Raw genomic sequence first — 18,422 nt, forward strand, 5'->3', positions numbered from 1 at the left:
TGTGATCAGGAGGGTTATGAAGCAGAGGATTCTGGTACAGTTGAGATACTAAACCAAAATGCCAGCAGTCGGGAGCTTCTGACACCTTGATAGCTGAGAAAAGCAAAGCCCTGTACCCTAGCAGCCAGGTTTTCTAGACTTGAAACCCAAGTCACTCCAAACTGATCCAGTGGGAGATATGTTGGCTGTTTAGAACTTAAAAAAAGAAAAGAAAAGGTTGATCACAGTCATGCACACCTGTAATCTCAGCACTCCAGAGGCAATGGCAGGAGGACCGGAAGTTCAAGAAGCCCAGTCTGAGTGACAATTCTTTTTTTTTTTTTTTTTTTTTTTTTGGTTTTTTCGAGACAGGGTTTCTCTGTGTAGCTTTGCGCCTTTCCTGGAACTCACTTGGTAGCCCAGGCTGGCCTCGAACTCACAGAGATCCACCTGGCTCTGCCTCCCGAGTGCTGGGATTAAAGGCGTGCGCCGCCACCACCCGGCCTGAGTGACAATTCTATGTCTCAAAAAATTAATTCAAAAATAGTGTTTCACTCAGGCTGGGCTTCACTTATTTTTGCTTTTCTGAATTCAGAGCCCACAGCATTAGTGACTGAGACACAATCTAGTATTTGGCTGATTTCAGCCTAGGACAAGTTATGTCTATAAAGGAGCTATTACAAGTACCTACCAGGAGCAGATAGGCTGAGGATCAGTGCATGACTCATCAAAACAGGAGTGCATGGTCTCTGCAATCCATTTATTTGTTTTTTCTGTAAACATGCTCTGTCGTCAAGATTTAATGCTGTGACATTAAATCATGACCTGCAATGTCAGACTGATTGAATGCAACATTCATAAAGAGGAGCTAGCTGGCTTTTATAGACATTCAGCAGGACAGACAGGTACCTTTTGCTAATGTTAAGGCAATTTTGTTTAACTTTTCTGCAGGTAGGTAGAGATCCCAAGGGCTGATGAATGTTGGACCCAATATCAGGTTTCAAGGTCCAGTCTCACTCCCCTGTACTTGGCAATCTTGGTGGCATAAGCCTTTAATAATCTTTGACATTAAGAGGAACTAATTCATTTAGCCTTCCTTAATATCAAAACAAAACAAGTTTATAGGACAGGAATGGGGGTTCATACCTATAATCTCAACACTTGGGGAGTGGAAGCAGAAGTAATACAAAAGCAGGGCCAGCCTGGGCTATTCAGTGAATTTCAGTCCAACCTGGACTACAGAATGAAACCGTGTCTCAATCCCACCCCCAAACAAAGCAATTATAAAACCCAGGTTATAATTTCTATTTTTATCTGGAATATTGTTTTTCTCTAAGCTTTACTTTTAGCTTGGAATTTGGAGTTTCCTTTGATTTTGACTCATTCCATCTTGTTGAAGACACTGTAGAAAACAAAGAATTGGGCATGGTGGTTTTAGTTTGGAGTTCCTGAGTCAAGATTTCACATATACTCCTTGTAGAGCCCACGGAAGCCACACTTGCTTTGGGCAATTTGGAGCTAACCTGAGCCCTTTGTGTTCAGCCTTGCTTTGAGCCCTATTGCAAAACTGATTCATTTACATTTCACCAGCCCCCAACATTCCCCTAAATTCCACAGTCATCCTATCCTTCCCTTCAGTTGGCAGCATAGGCATGATTCCTATTGTGTGGTCTGCATTTATAGATGCCATGTGTGTGCAGGTACCCATGGAGTCCAGAAGAGGCAGCTGAAGCAACAGATGGTTGTGAGCCAGCCGTGTGGGTGATGGGAACTGAACTTCAGACCTCTGTAAGAGCAGCAAGTGCTCTTAACCACTGAGCAACTTCTTCAGACCACTCCTCACAGGCTTTATTCTGAAAGATAGCATTTCAACAGGTACTTTAGAAAAACAGGTTTCTCAGTCAGCCTGGGAGCAGTAGTCACCCAAAGGTGCTGGTTGTTACATTACTTTCTAGCCGTAGCGATCCTTTGGGAGAACGGTTGTTTTCTGTTACCTGTTCAGTTGGCTTTATCTGTGTATCATTCCAGCCTACAGAATGGCTAGGCAGCTTGGCACTGTTTCACTCTGAGCTTTTACTTTCTCAGTCCCTTCTTTTGGCCAAGAGCCATGACATTCAGTTCCCAGGACATTCTTTTTTGAAATCTAGATTTGCACCACTGAAATCCACTCACAGGAAGGCCATGTAAACAGAGTCAAGCTTTCATATTCCTTCCCTTGTGAGAGGAACTGTTAATTTATGTAGTAAAGACTGAACAGTAGCATTTATGAGTTGATAACACATTTGAACACTGTAACACTGACAAATGTAACATGTTTTGCTACAAAGTAAGCTTTGTAGTACACTTGGAAAAGAAGTCAAATGTATCTAAATTAAACTGAAACAAGCTATCTTCTCTTTTCTGAGAAGTCCAGAGGCAGGTATGGAAGTAGTAACTAACTTAACCTAGTTTTTCAAAGAAATCTCCTTAGTCCCTGTATAGTACTTGGTGTTAAGCACAGTTACCAAGGAAGCTACTTGGTAAATGGACTGGTCTATCACAAAACATCTATACTAAAGGCACTTGGGTAGACAATGAATACAAACTCAGTCACTTACTTACATTTGAGACAAATCCCAAGCAAACTGCAGCCAGGTGCATTGTTGGCACCAAGAAGTGATAAAAAGTGCAAAGGACAACATTAAGATTATGGCTGAGCCAGGAGTAGCAGTGCACACCTTTAGTCTCAGCACTTGGGAAGCAGAGGCAACAGGATCTCTGTGAGTTCAAGGCCAGCCTGGTCTACAGAGTGAGTTCCAATATAGCCAGGGCTGTTACACAGAGAGATCCTGCTTCATTAAAAAAAAAAAAAAAAAAAAGACCATGGCCATTCAAATTATCATAGTTGTTTTACAGAGTCTCACTGTATAGCCCTGACTGGCTTAGAAATCACTGGGTAGACCAGGCTGTCCTGGGACTCACAAAGATCTGCTTGCCTCTGCCTCCCTAGTGCTGGGACTAAAGGCATGTGCTACAGTTTTAAAGGGCTCAACAATTTAATCCTTAGTCTGACAAAAAAAGGACCATTTATTGTGTTATAAGTGGATGAAATCCATCCACATCAGGCTGTGGCCCAGTCATCCTGTGCTTTAAGAACATCTTACAACCCTTTGAGATACCAGGGTCCAAGGAGCAATCACCCAGAGCATTAGTGTTGTGCTAGTTAAGAGTACTTGGTAATCACCTTCTCATCACAGCTAGCAGGAAATCTTCCTACAATCTTTCTTCCAGAGGACAAAGTGTCTGGGTTTCAATTGTCAAGAGTTGTGTTGTTGTTTTTGAGTAGGGTTTCTTGTCCTCAGCACCAATGACTTGGGACCAAATAATTCTTTGTTGTAAGAGGGCTGGCTGTCCTGTGCACTACAGGAGCTTCCCAGTGTCGTTGGCTTCGGCCAACCCCAGTCCCATACCTGGCAACTCAAAGTGTCTCCAGAGGTTGTAGAATGTTCCCCAGAGAGCAAATGAGCTGCAGCTTGAGACCTCAGAGGATGTGCTGGAAAGCCTTCTCTGGCCTGCCAATAAGAGCAAAGGTGATTTAGGCAGTGAGTGAGTAAAATGTAACATCTTTTCTTTTCTTTCTTTAGAAATGAGACAAGGTCTTACTAGGTAGGCCTGTATGCCTGGAACTGTATGTAGATCAGGCTGGCTTCCAACTTGCAGAGATCTACCTGCTTCTCCCTCCTGAGTTCTGGAATTAAATGTGTGCATGTACTACCATACCTGGTACCTTTTTTCTTTCTTTCTTTTTCTTTTTCTCTTTCTTTCTTTCCTTCTTTCTTCTCTCTCGCCTTTTTCCTTTCCTTTCCTTCCTTCCTTTCTTTTCTTTTCTTTTTTTTTTGAGACAGGATTTGTCTGTGTAACAGCTTTAGCTGTCCTGGAACTCACTTTGCAGACCAGGCTAGCCTCGAACTCAGAGATCCACTTGGATCTACCTCCCAAGCACTGGGATTAAAGGCGTGCGCCACCATCACCCAGCTCATATCTTACTTTTCCTGAGATAAGGTCCCCTTTTATGGCCCAGTCTAGCCTTAAACATGCTATATAGTCCAAACTGTAAAGATGAACTAGAAACTGCAGCCAAAGCCTGGGACCTCCTTTATGATTTCTATTTAGTTGCCCCTACCTATAGATACGAATGTTTGTCCATTGTGTATTTGTTCTGAGCATCAGCAAAGCTTATAAAAAGCCACAACTTTTTAAAAATAAAATAAAAACACAACTTTAACAATAGCAAAAAGTTGCTAATATTTTTCTACTTGAGAAATGTTGACTTTTCTCCCCAATGATAGAACACTTACTTCTTTGGAACTTTAGCTAATATTTCTGAAGATACTACATCTTGATTTGGGGATGGAGCTCAGTTGTTAGAGTTCTTGCCTAACATGCAAAAAACCCATCTTCAGTCCTCATCAATTGGGCATGGTAGTATAGACCTCTAATCCCAATACATGGGGAATGGAGATGGGGGATAAGAAGTCCCAGGTCATCCTCTTTTGGGGTAAACCACAATTCATTTACAAGGACAGAAAAGGTGCTGGGGAGTAGGGACATGTCAGTAACCAGAGCATACTGGCAAGCTTCCAGCCTCTTTTTGCCTGTGGAGGCCAAAAGAAGGCACTGGATCCTCTAGAGCTGAACTTGCAGGCAGATGGAAGCCTCCTGAGGTGGGTGCTGGGGACTGAACTCTTGTCCTCTGGAAAAGTAGCAATCACTCTCGACTGCTGAGCTAAGTCTCTTGCCCCCAGCCCTCTTGGTTTCTATCTTAGAGTATTCCAGCATTGCCTCTCATTGACAAGGGAACTGAAACCTGGCAGGGAAGTAACTTTGTAGACACCTACTGCATCAATCTGTGTGCTCGCAGGAGTGCATTTTCTTTCACCTGAAGTTCCACAGTCTCTGACAAGTAGTTAAGCTATTTAATTTATATAAAAGCGACCTAGCCTACAGAACTTCTTTGGTTAGTCCCCCAGTTTCCTTCCAGCCCCTCCCCACCAAACTTTAGGGCATAAAAGAACTCTCAGAATAGTTTTGAGTTTCTTAGGAGAGTTAAAGGCTGAAGCAAATCAAACTAGTATTTCTATTTAACTAGCTAACATAAGCTCTTTTTTATACGATTAAAGAGCAAATTTTTATTGAGGCCAGTTCAGGAAATCAAGCATAAAAGTTATCTTGGTCTCTCTCTCTCTCTCTCTCTCTCTCTCTCTCTCTCTCTCTCTCTCTCTGTCTCTCTCTCTCTCCCCCCCCTCTTTCTCTCTCTCTCTGTGTGCATGTGCACATGTATATGAGGATGTGTGGCTAGAGGACCTCAGTGGCTAGCCACTGTATTTTCTTTTGTGGAGGTGTTCTCTCACTGACTTGGACCTCCCTGAACAGGCTAGGCTGATTACAAGTGTGCACAAGCATGCCTTCTCCCCGCCCCCATCAGTTCAGAAGCTCAAAGGCAGGCCCTTATGCCTGGGGAGCAGACACTTGACTGACTTAGCTCTCTCCCCATTTCTCGTAGCAGTTTGCTAACTTCACACTTAGTATCGGATATGGGAAAGACAAAGTCATGAACTCTCAGAAGGCTCTGCAGGGTGGCTCTCATCTGTAATCCTTGGAGGCTGAGGCAGGGGGACCATCATGAGTTCAAGGCCAGCTTGGTATACAGAGTGTAATACTTAGGGTTACTATTGTGATGAAACACCATGACCAAAAGAAACTTGGAGAAGAAAGGGTTTATTTTTCAAAGTCTATTACTGAGGGAAGTCGGGGCAGGAATTCCCAAAGGGCAGGAACCTGCAAGAAGGAGCTGATACAGAGACCATGGAGAAATGCTGCTTATTGGCTTGCCCTTCCTGGCTTGCTCAGTTTGTTTTCTTATACACCCCAGACCCACCTACCCAGGAGTAGGACTGCCTCCCTGGGGTAGCATCACTCACAATGGGCTGGGCCCTCCCACATCAATTACTAATGAAGAAATTACACTGGGTAGTGGTGGTGCACACCTTTGAGTCCAGCACTTGGGAGGCAGAGGCAGGGGATCTCTGTGAATTCGAGGCCAGCCTGGAATACAGAGTGAGTTCCAGTAAAGCTGGAGCTACACAAAGAAACCCTGTCTTGAAAAACAAAAACCAAAAAAAAAAAAAAACAAAAAAACAAAAAAAAAAAAACAAAAAACAAAAAAAAGCAAGCAAGCAAGCAAAGTGAAACTAAAAGTACTAAAAGTACAAAAGAATCAAGTTGCAGTCCCTGGCCCTGGGTCCTTCAGCTGTGGCTCTACTCATTATGCACATACATAGCTCATGAGGCTCCAGGAGGGCACTGGAATTTGGGGATTAGCTATTATGCTGATGATGGTTCTGATGTTTACGGTGCTGAGACTTGTTTGGCTCTTTCCTGGGGAGAGGCCCCGTGAGTCTTAAAACTTTCTGAGCTTCCCAAGTCTTGTAAATTTCAAGGGCTTTCCTGTATATCCTTAGTTTTCTGAGTCTTAGGAACCTCTTGAGTCTTTCCAGAATTGAACGTTTTAATTCAGAGGAAATAAATTGAAACAGAACCACAGGTGGGGTCCTCTTTAGCAAGGCAGGGAAAAAACATCTCTTAAGGAAGAATATAATAATTGGATTGTTTCTTTTTTTGTTTTTGTTTTGAGACAGGGTTTCTTTGTGTAGCCCAGGCTGGCCTCTAATTCAGGGATCTGCCTGCCTCTACCTTCGGAGTACTGGGATTAAAGGTGCGCATCACTACACCTGGCTAATATTTAGATTCTAAATGGGTTCCCTTTCCTACGAAAAGTTTCTCTCTTTTTCTTCTTCCTTTGTTCACCCATTAGCAACCATTTATTTATAGGCTATTGAATTTTAGCATAGCTAGAAAAAACTACAATTCTAAGCCTAGGATTTTCTATCTTTTTTGAGGTAAGACCTATTTAGCTTAGAAATCCCAATGTAGACTATACCAGTCTGGCTCTGAACTCACAGAGATCTGCCTGCCTCTGTGTCCCACCCTGATAGTTTCCTTTTATTGACAAATTGGCAAGATTCTCTCTCTCCCTTACTGCCTAATAGAACAAATACCAAAAGGCAAGGTTTGTGAGTGTGTTTATACAAGAAAACACAACTGAAATCTTATCAACATCATACAGAAATACAAAGTATTAGAGAAGACTTAATCTTATACAACCATCTTTTGTATGTGGCAACCAGAATGTCTTAATTGAAGTCAATATTGTTTTTAAAAGAGAGAGAGAGAAAAAAACTTTAATAAGACAAGTCAAAACTGGAAAAGAAATGGTCTGATTCTAGCTGACACAAATATGTCATCTGTCCCACCCTGAAAAGTAAAAAAGATATGACCTTACATCTGCTAGAATGCCTGTGAACAAAAAAAAGCAAGCAAATGGTGAGGATGAGGAGAAAAAAGAACTCTTGTATACTGTTGGTGAGAATTCAAAATTACTACAACCATTTTGGAAAACAGTATGGAGGGGTCTAGAACTACTAAAGAGATTACTAAGTGATCCAGTAATCCAATTTTCTGGGTATACATTAAAAGGAAGTGAAATCAGTATGCCCCAAAGATATCTGCATTACTATCTTAAGGCAGCTCAATACTTTTAATTTTTGAGACAGGGTCACATATAGTCCAGGCTAGCCTTGAACGGTTATGTAGTTGAGAATGATTCAACTTTTGGTTTTCCTGCCTCTACTTCCAAAGTTTTGGGATCACAGGAGTACACCACCACACCTGGCAAATACAGCATCATTCATAATAGCCAAGATAAAGAAATTTAAAAAAAAAGTGCCTATCAGCAAATGGATAGAAAAAAAAATGTGACTGCAGGGCTGGAGATGTAGCTTAGTGGCAGATAGCTTGCCTAGCATTCTTGAGGTTCTGTGCTTGACCTCCCCCACCACACACACACACACACACACAAATGTGTCTGGGTGAGGTGGCTCATGCACAATAGCCTAGCATTCAGGAGTGAGGCAGGAGGAAGTTAGCTTAAGGTCAGTCTGGGTTATACAGTGAGACCTTGGGCATATAAAAAAGTTGTGTACTGGATCTAACACACAACGGACTATTGCTTGTTTTAGGTCAGGCTGGGTTATACTGTAAGACCGTGGGCATATAAAAAAGCTGTGTACTGTATCTAATACATAATGGACTATTGCTCACTTTAGGTCAGTTTGGGTTATACTGTGAGACCTTGGGCATATAAAAAAGTTGTGTACTGTATCTAATACACAATGGACTATTGCTTACTTTAGGCAAACAATGAAAGGTGATCTGCAACAACATGGATGGATTTAGAGGACTATATACTATATATATATATATATATATATATATATATATATATATATATAATACTATACCGATATAGATATACTGTATACAGATACAGGCAAACAAAGCCAGTATCTCATCTCACTTTAAGTGGAATCTTAAAATATCCAATTCATTGAAGCAACAGTAAAGATTTTTTTTTTTTAATCAGAAACTGAGGTCAGGGAGAAGGGAAATGTTACTGAAAAGATACAACGTTTCAGGTAGCAATGTTCAAACGTGGCAAGTTAGTAGCATCTCCTAAAGTTAATAGCATCTTCTATAGTTAAGAGTGGATTTGAATTGGACATAGAAATGTACATCTATAATCCCAGTTACTTCGATATAAATCTAAATTATGTCGCAAGTTCCAGGTAAGCCTATGTCATTTAAGATCCCATCTCAACAAGAAATGACTGGGGATATAATGGCAGAATTCTTACCTACTGTATGTAGATAGGCAAGGGTGCGGCAGGAGGTGATGTATTAGTTGTTCTCACCCCAAAGAATAAAGTATGAGAGGTGATCGGTACGTTCGTTAATGAATCCGATTTGTTCATTCGGGAGTGTATTCACGCATTGCGATTTAACACTGTACCCGAGAAATAAACGATTTATCTGGAAAGTGGGTGAGGTAGTGCAGGAGCTTGTGGTCCCAACTACTTTGAGCTCAAGAGCCAAAAGGCCAGCCCCGACAATACAGTGAGACCAAGAATCAAAACGAGTGCCGCAATTGTACAAGTGGAGAACAAAGAGAATTATCTAACCTTCGGATCAGCATGAGCATCTGTGACACCTGCGGGAGATGAAGCTGCAAAACGATGTTTAGGGTCACAGAAACAGACGCTTTTAACAGTGAATTTCTCCGTGAGTTGTGCGTGAGACTCGCTAGATAACTATTAAAAAAAAAACCCGAAGTCCAGACATCACGCAAGAACAATTGCATCTGAATCTATGGGTATGGAACCCGTAGACCTTTTCTTTCTTAAAGGCTTGTACGTGATTCCAAACAGGAGCCAAGATTAGAAAACACATACAAAAATATTTGTGGATTTTTGGAGGAAAAGAGGCGATAAGGAAAGATGAAGTAAGAACCCATGCAGGACAGGGCGGCTGCTGCAAGGGCAGGGACAAAAGCCAAGAGTGCCAGCGAAGGATTTAAGGACTGCATGTGTTTCACAGACGCTTTGAGTGACAGCAACGAGCTCGGAGCACACGAGACTGCATTCAAATGACGTTATTGTGCTGCGGCTCCTGTCCCGTTCCATTTTCTCGCCCCTTTTTCCCACAGTTAACGAAAAAAAAGAAAGAAAGAACGAAAGAATGACGGTAGCGTCTCCCACGCGTCGCGCCAGAGCCGCGTATGGGCGGAGCGCGCGTGGGAGAGTCAAGGCGCACGGTCACCACCGGCGGCTGGAGAGGGGCTCGCCGTAGCGCTGGGCCCCGAGGCTAGAGACGGGAGACGGGTGGCTTCTCTGCCAACCCTCCTGCAGCCCACCGCCGGGCTGCCGTGGCCAAGGGGGGGGAAAGGAGCGTCCAGGGACTGCTGACGTTACCGTGACGCGCCCCCCCGGTTGGCGGCGCGGTTTCCGGCGGTCGCTTCATCACCCCCCCCTTTCCGCTTTCCCGCCCACGCGCCGCCCTGCCCCGCCCTTCTCCCACCCCTCCCCCTCCCCCACCCCACCCCTCCCCCCAATACAGAATAGCGCGGGGAACCGTCAAAGGTTGCCCGTGGAAAGGGCCTCCCGCGGGTTCCCCTTCCGTTCTGCCTGGTGACTTCCGCTCCAGGCCCAGCAACATGGACGCTGCAGCCCACCGGCCGGGCGGCCGCTGAGCAGTCGCTGAAGCTCGCTCCCTTGAGCGGCGGCCGGTCCGCCTCTCCGCCCTCCCGCTCCGCACTCGTCTCCCTGCGGCCGGCCGGCCCGGCCCTACATGGGGGCGGGCCTCCGCAACACGGGTTTGGCTTCCTGTTCAGAGGCGGCCTGGCGCTAGGCGGCGGCCACACTGCCCGCGCCCGCCTCGGTGCGGTCACCGAGCCCGGGAGGAGGCTCCAGGGCCGCATCTCGGGCGGTTGCGCCAAGCCGGGCTGTGCGCCGCCATGGCCCCAGTGCAGCTGGAGAACCACCAGCTGATCCCTCCCGGCAGCGGTGGCGGTGGCGGCGGCGGCGGCGGCAGCGGCTCAGCGTCTGCCCCGGTTCCTCCGCCTCCAGGAGCCGCGGTGGCGGCGGCAGCTGCGGCCGCGGCTAGCCCTGGTTACCGGCTTAGCACGCTCATCGAATTTCTCCTCCACCGGGCCTACTCGGAGCTCTTGGTGTTGACGGACTTGTAAGTGCAGCGAACCCGTACCTGCTTCCCGGCTCCCCGGCTCCCGGCTCCCGGCTCCCCACTTGCCCTTCCCGCCCTGTGGGTCGATAGAGGCTTGTGCCTGCTGTTTATTGAGCGCGGCTGTTTAGTGTAGAATTTTGAAATTCATGGGGTTCAGGTTCCGGGGACGTGGAGGAGGTTAGTATTGGGGATCTGGTTGGCGATGAAAGCGCGGAGACTGGTTAGTTTCGCGTGTTACACTTGCGCCGAAGATTGGTTGTAGAATTTTTGTCTTGAGTTCCCAACAGAACTCTATTGATTTCTTGGTGGACTCTTTAAAACCCTAAGACTGAGAGTAAGCGTTTAGGGCTCGTAACTGAACGCGGTTTTCAAAGAAGGGAAATGTTTTATAGCCTTTTTACAATGTTTTAAATGTAGGTTGCAATTGTTTCTCTTCGGGCTCAGGAGATAGATTGTTTAGATTCTGTTTAAAATATTACATTGTGAATTGGGTCTTTCCGAAACATTTGAAAGCGTTCGAAGTCTCTTTGAATGTAGTGAAAGTAAAATACTTTTTCCTAATGAGCCTGCCGATTTCAGTCACCTAGTTACCTATGAAATGCCTTGGGGCGTGATTAGGGTGTTAATCCCTTTAGAATACAAGCAGAATACACTGATGGCTCAGTGTGCGAAGAAAAGGCATCATGAAATTTTGGAACTCTGTTTTACATCTTCTAGCTGAGGTTCATAAAAGTTTTCACCTTTTACCTATCTATTGTTAGGCTCCGTCGGGTTTCCAGGAAAGTACATTAGTATGCAGACATTAGGAAGTATTTGTGATATTTTGTTACTGGAGAATTAAATACTTGATTGTACATGACTAAAAGCATTAGAGACGGCTTCACATACTCTTTTAAAACATTTCTTTTCAGTTTTGATGTACTATTTATTGAATGAGACAAAGCTTAACCTTGCTAAAAGAGGTGTCTTTTTTTTTTTTTTTTTTTCTTGAGACGGGGTCTTCTAACCTTCCGTTCTGGTTCAGCCTCTTTCGTGCTGGGATTACTAGTGTGGGCCAATACACCTGGCTGGGAATTTTTTTTTTTGAACGCATAATCCTCCATCTTCTAAGTGTTAGGATTACAGGTGTGTGGCTCCTCCCCTCCCCACGGCTTCTGACTGACAGAAATAGCTGTCATGTTTAGGAATTCTTGTAGTGATACACTTCTATTGTACGAGTTCCTAAGAATCCCAGAGAGCCCGGCGGTGGCGGCGCACGCCTTTAATCCCAGCACTCTGGAGGCAGAGGCAGGCGGATCTCCGTGAGTCCGAGGCCAGCTTGGTCTACAGAGTGCCAGGACAGCCAGGGCTACACATTTGAAATCCTGTCTCAAAAAACACAAGCTTTAGGCCAGCCTCAAACTACATAGTGAGACCTTATTTCAAAAAATACCCCACAGCTAGACATGGTGGGGCATGGCTTTAATTCCCGCAGAGGCAGGTGGGTCTACATAGTCAGTTCTAGGACAGCTAGGGCTACATAGTAAAACCCTGTCTCTAACCAATCAATCCCCCCCACCCACACACACACATACAAAGAAACCAGACAGAGACACAAACCCACAAACAAAAACAAAAAAAAACACACCAAAAAAAAGTTTTTAGAATTATTTCTCTATTAGAGTGATCATAAAATTTGTGGTTCAAACCAGGATACCTTTGAACATGAAAAAAAAAATGCTGTAAATATAATAGTGCACACCTGTAGTCCAGCACTTTGGAGGTCAAGGCAGGAGGATCAGAAATTAAAGAACAGCCTGTAGGCAACATAGGGAGTTTGCTGTCAGCTTCGGCTGCTTGGTATTATGTTTCAATAATAATAATGTCCAGTGGGCTAGAAATGTAGCCTAGTGGTAGAACATTTGCCAGGTCCTGGCTCTGGCTGTCCAGTGCCACACATTTAAAAAAAAAAAAAGGGCAGAACAGCAAGCATACACTGGGACTATGCTGTGCAAACCATGACATGGTCATTTCATTTTTACTTTTAAGGCCCTGAGAGAACTGTGTCTTATCTACTCTACCTCTTTAATTCATGCGCTAATAGTCTCATTCTGTTCCATCTACCTGCCCTTACCTTGATGTTTCTTGATAGTTCTTGACACAGTTACAATTGGATGATGCCTCTGCTCTTTTTCCAGACATACATGTGGTTTTCCTTCTCATTTCTTTTAGGTCTTAGCTCACCTATAACTTAGATCGAAGACTTTCTCCAAGCACTCACGTAGTAGGACTTGGCACTCGCTGTTCTCCTCCTTTGGGGGTTTTTCCTGCAGTGCTTACTGCTTGAGACTTCATTAGTCTACTGTGCTGCCTCCATGGCATAGCAAGTCCAGGAGAACAAGGATTTGGATTTGTTTTTGTTTCCCAGGGACAAGAACAATGTCTGGCATGTACTTGGGGCTTAACTAAATTTAGTACATGAATGAATGAATGCATTTTCAGAAATGTCTCTTAGAAACCATGGATAATTAAGGGAAAAGCAAATGGGTTTTTTTGCTTGCTTGTTTGTCTTATTTTTGGAGACAGGGTTTCTCTGTAATAGCCCTAGTTGTCCTGGAACTCAGAGATCTGCCTGTCTCTGCCTCCCAAGCTCTGGGATTAAAGGCGTGCGCCACCACCGCCCTGCTGCAACTGTTATTATTATTGGTGGTTTTTTTTTGGGGGGGGGGCGTTTTCGAGACAGGGTTTCTCTGTGTAGTTTTGGTGCCTGTCCTGGATCTTGCTCTGTAGACCAGGCTGGCCTCCAACACACAGAGATCCCCCTGCCTCTGCCTCTGCCTCCCGAGTGCTGGGAATAAAGACGTGTGCCGCGGCGCAGCTGCCGCTGCAGCGCTCCGCTACAGCGCTCCGCCGCGAAGCGGCCGCTGCAGCGCGGCCTCAGCCACCACCCCGCCCCGCCCCCCTCTGCCACCGCCACCCGCCGCGCCCCACCCCGCCCCACCACACCTCACCCACCCGCCCCACCCTACCCCGCCCACCCCGCCCCACCCACCCTGAACCACTGTTATTCTTGATACTTAACAAATTGGTAAAGGGGCTTTTTTTTTTTTTTTTTTTTTAAATGTGGCAACTAAAATTTCTTGGTTTTGTTTATGAGACAGTCTTACTCTTCTGTAGCCCAGGTTGGCATGGAACTTTGCATCCTCCTGCCAGAATTAATGGGTTAATGTACATTAATGTAAGTCTTGAGGGACATGGTACTTAGTTTTTCAACATCTGGTTCTGTCTGAAACACAAAGATAAAAAACAGCTTTGATGGCAGCAGTGGCGCACGCCTTTAATCCCAGCACTCAGGAGGCAGAGGCAGGCGGATCTCTGTGAGTCTACAGCCTGGTCTACAGAGTGAGTTCCAGGACAGTTATGACTGTTAATACAGATAAACCCTGTCTCAAAAAAAAAAAAAAAAAAAAAAAAAACTGGGAAAAAAGGTGATTATATCTTTGATGCTACCTATGTTCCTTGGTTTTGTTTTTTTAGACCAAGTCACTAGGGAGGCTTAGAATATTTTTTTCCTTCTGCTTGCTCGCCTCCAACACATGTTCAAACTTTCTGCCTTAACTTTTTAGGGGCATATATTCTATTCTTGGCCTTTTAACCTCTTTGCTAGGATTCCAGCCACATAAACTTACTGAAGTGTGGAATACATATGCTCTGTTCCTTCCTTCAACATTTGCATCTTAGGGTTTTCCCCCCATGTGGTGGATTTCATAAAGGAATTTAAAATAGAAGTGAAAGCATTTGGGAGAGAAAGGAGGCAGGCAGCAAATCTTGGCCTTTGTCCTAGAAATGGTCGACTTTCTGGTGGGAGCTGATCTTTTAGGGTCTCTGGGGGCAGGTAGGAGCTGGAACAATGGTTCCTGCCTTCCTATTCTACCCCTAAGCTCTACTGTCTCCCCATCCCCCTAATCCTCATTTCTGTCTCTCTTTAGAACAAGGCTTCTCAGGGAGTACTCTGAGGAGCTTTTTTTCCTGTGGAGGAATTTACCAGGGACTCCTTTTATTTGCAGTCTTTGAGACAGGGTCTTACTCTGCTTCCTGGGCTGGTCTCTTGGCAGTCCTGTCCTCCCAAGTGCTTGTGATTACAGGCTGTGCTACCATACCTGTTCTTATCTACAGCCTTCTAACAGGCCTTCAGTTTCTACTTGGCTTTCTAGTACACTGGCCTTTCCAGGCTCTACTTAGTTTAAACTCTCACCCAGACCTTGACCTCTGGCTTGGTGTCCACCATTGTCCTGAACCTCTGCTCTCCCCTCAGGGATTAAGCCCCAGGCATGTGTGATGCAGGTGCTCTGCCGCTGAACTGTATACTCAAGCTAGCTCTTCTGTCACCCTGCTCATACCTGTAGCTTCCAGTCATCCAAGTGTCTTCCCTGAGAAAAAGACAGAGCTCACTTTAATAGTTCTCCCTCCTTGTACTTTTCTGTTTATGAGGCCCATGTGTGTATTTAGGGGAAGACCATTAAGCAGCTGGGGCACATTCTTCAGGATCCGATGATTGCTGGGCAGGCGTGAGAGGTGTTCAGACCATCAAACCTTAGACCATGAGCTAGAGGTTACTGGAATGTGGAGGTTCAGAAGGCTGATTAAGACCTTTCCAAGCATCAATAGAATAGTAGTATAATTTATCAAGGAGAAAGTTAACATAAGTTGCTGGCAATTAATACTGGAGAACTAGCAAAAAGAAATCAAGAACACTACTGGTTCTATTTAAAAATAATATAAATTCTTCATCTAACCATTGTGCAATGTATAATTGCCATAAAACCTTGATTACACCCTTAGCTTCCTGATTCACCTACTATAACACAACGTACTGGGATTACTGCTAGGAATCAAAGTGCTCCCAGAGGTTTGGGTTCAGAGAGACTGAGAACTAAGCACTAGTCCTACACCTGTAGCCATTTTGATCTTCAAAGATACCTTTTTTGACTCTGATACTGTGTGCTGATGTGAGACTTGGGATATTTATTTATTTATGTTTTAGAGAAGGGGGTCTCTGTGTGGTTCTGGTTGTCCTGGAACTCACTATGTAGACCAAGCTGGTCTCAAACTGAAATAGATTCTCCTGCTTCTGCCTCCTGAGTATTGGGATCTAAAGGTGTTCACCACCACACCCCAGGACTTGAGCTTTTTAAGTGTTTGAAGTTTACACAGTATCTTCAGGATCATTTTGAGTGGAAAGAAATGTTGCTTTCTCAGTTTCTACTTAACAGCCATATTGTTGCTAATTTATCAGTGCCGGGAGTTAGCAGCCACTTGAGCTTACAGTTACTGTTTGCTCAGTTTTTCTGAAAGCATGAAGATAAGAAGTAGAGTAGAGTAAAGGCGGTTGTCACATTTGACCAAGGCATGCATATATTTAATCAACTTCTTTTTTCTTCTTAGATTGCCAAGGAAATCTGACGTGGAAAGGTAAGTATGAAAAAAATCTTAAATCTTTCTCCTTAATGATTTCTTCTTCTAATCTGTGAGTATGGGTATGGGGCTGTTGATGGTTGGTGTAGGGCTTTGGATTAGGAACCTAGGCCCAAAGAAACCTAGAACTGTGTATTTAGTCAGGAGCACCAGAGAATGCAGTTTTCTCACTCTTGGTACTTGGATGTATAGAACCTTTGTTCTTTAAACCTTTATTGATGACTGACCAAGGCAAGGCCTTGGGAGGACTAGGAAAATGTAACCATATAGTTTGTAGTGGAAGTTGAGGAGTAGACTGGCTTTGGACACCTGGTTGTTAATTTACTAGTTGCTCTAACGATGCTGTTAGATATCTTTTAGCACACTGACTTTAGTCTCCTACTCTTGCTATTTTATAGTTGAAAAAATTTTGATCCAATTTAAGCTCGGGACTTAAGACAACACTATTATGTTTCCATAGGCCAAAGGAACAAGATAAATTAAGATTAAAGGAGATCATATTATCGGGATTTAAATTGGACTGATAAAAGGCTAACTTGATTATACCTTTGATACTACCTATGTGCCTTGGTGTTGGTTTTAAGACCAAGTCACTAGTGAGGTTTAGAGTATTTATTAGTGGCTTCCTCTCCATTACCAACACCAAATGCCCTATTTGTAGAGTTAGACACAAATAAAAAAGATAAAACTGGAAGACACAACTGAAACTTAATCTATATTGTGACTTGGCTGGTCAGTTTTGTTTTTTTGTTTTCAGTTTTTCCAGACAGGGTTTCTCTGTGTAGCCCTGACTGTCCTGGAACTGGCTCTGTAGACCAGGCTGGTCTTGAAACTCATAGAGATCCACCTGCCTCTGCCTCCTCAGTGCTGGGATTAAAGGTGTGACACTACCAGGCTGGCTGGTCAGTTTTAAAGAAGGAAACAAGCGAGGTTTGTTCTGCCTGCCTCTTATGGGGTGGGAAAGCACACTGGGCTTTTAGAGAACTAACTTGTGTACCCTGTCAGTTGAGACAGTGTGGTATCAGAAAACCACATTGCAGTAGTTTACAGAGAAGGACATCTTTTTGATAGAGGAGCATATTTAGGAAGAAAATAATAGACAAACCTAGTTGCTCGTTGGTAAGAGAGAGACAGCACTGACATTCTGAGTCCTGATGTAGGTGGTGTCCAGGTGGCTGTGAGGTGCCAGGTGTTGAACCAGAGCCTTATATTCTGAGCTACAACCCCAGCCCTGTCAGATCTTAATGTCCTTTTAACACTTAGGTTGTATCGCAGTCTTGCTTGTTTTCTTTTATAATCCTTGACAGACACTAACAAAGAGCCATAAGTGTGCCCTTGGCTTTTCTTTTTCTGTTTCTAGTAATCATGGTGTTGACTGTTCTTAAGGAAGCTTTTCAGATTGTGTGTGGTCTTCATACACTCCAATAGTAGCTTGACTTTGACATATTCGGTCAGCATTAGACTTAAGCAAAAACTTAGTTGGGTGCATTGCATCATGGTAATGTTATTGACAAGATGCAGAGACGTTGGTTGGATTTGTAGGTCATTGAAAAGTCACATTAAAATTAGTAGAATTCGACCACATTTGAAGTTAGGTTGGTATTCTGCTGGGTCTTGCCATCAGTCTTGGCATGTTGAAGTTTTCTTTTTTCTAGTGTCTTAAACAATGAAAGGTATGATTTTCAGTTGTATAGTAGTGCAGAAGTAAAGAGGTCTAGCTAACATAGAAGGCAGAGAGTTTTTAATGAAGCTTTATGAGATAAATATTGGTGATTGCTGGGTGAAAAAACTTAGAATTGAGTCCAGTATAAAAATAGATATGGACAGACCTACCTTTTCTTTTACTCTTCAGTGTGTTCGTCTTTAACTTTGCTACTGAAATTCATCAGAGGAAAGAGTTTCATAGCCAAGGTCTTTAAGTGCTTTTTCAGTTATGTTAATTGCAAGTTGGGAAGTAGCCCTTGGTTTTGTAGAAAGAACACAGTTTCAAGCTTTAGTAAAGAATATATTTCAACTCCTCTAACCAAAATGGTAACTAATTACCAGTAGTTTCAGTTATGAAATTTATACTTCATAGCTCCTAATTTGGTCCCTTCTGTGACTCATTTAACTTCTACTACCTCATATCCATGAATTCACTAGATTATAGGAATCATTTATTATAATAAAAAAATTTCAAAATGTAATTCATTGTGGAAAAACTCCTATTGGATCTGTTGCTCTGTGGTTAAAGGTACAGACAGGCAGGACACAGAGATGAGATGAAACTAATATTTGTGCAAATAATTTAGGTTAATTTTGTTGTGCTTGTAAAC

The 18,422-nt window shown here is 43.7% G+C and overlaps 1 protein-coding gene and 1 long non-coding RNA gene across 3 annotated transcripts in view; one reads left to right on the forward strand and one right to left on the reverse strand.

Annotated features, from left to right (window-relative positions):
* Positions 1-499: 499 nt before the first annotated feature.
* On the reverse strand, positions 500-9,969 carry LOC114697645. The gene is made up of 3 exons (XR_003735225.2): positions 9,096-9,969; positions 3,429-3,530; positions 500-1,832 (listed from the first exon to the last, which is right to left on the reverse strand). It is a non-coding gene; the product is annotated as an uncharacterized LOC114697645 (long non-coding RNA).
* A 183-nt stretch (positions 9,970-10,152) lies between these two features.
* Med14 (mediator complex subunit 14) overlaps positions 10,153-18,422 on the forward strand; it is an 88,359-nt gene continuing 80,089 nt past the window's right edge. The window contains exons 1-2 of one of the 2 annotated variants that reach the window (XM_028875927.2): positions 10,153-10,653; positions 16,078-16,104. In XM_028875927.2, the coding sequence (XP_028731760.1) occupies positions 10,427-10,653; positions 16,078-16,104 (254 nt within the window). In that variant the 5' untranslated portion in view covers positions 10,153-10,426. The remainder of the gene's footprint in view (positions 10,654-16,077; positions 16,105-18,422) is intronic. The other variant, XM_028875928.2, reaches the window with a different exon arrangement.

This window comes from Peromyscus leucopus, chromosome X, assembly GCF_004664715.2.
Source record: "Peromyscus leucopus breed LL Stock chromosome X, UCI_PerLeu_2.1, whole genome shotgun sequence".
NCBI lineage: Eukaryota > Metazoa > Chordata > Mammalia > Rodentia > Cricetidae > Peromyscus > Peromyscus leucopus.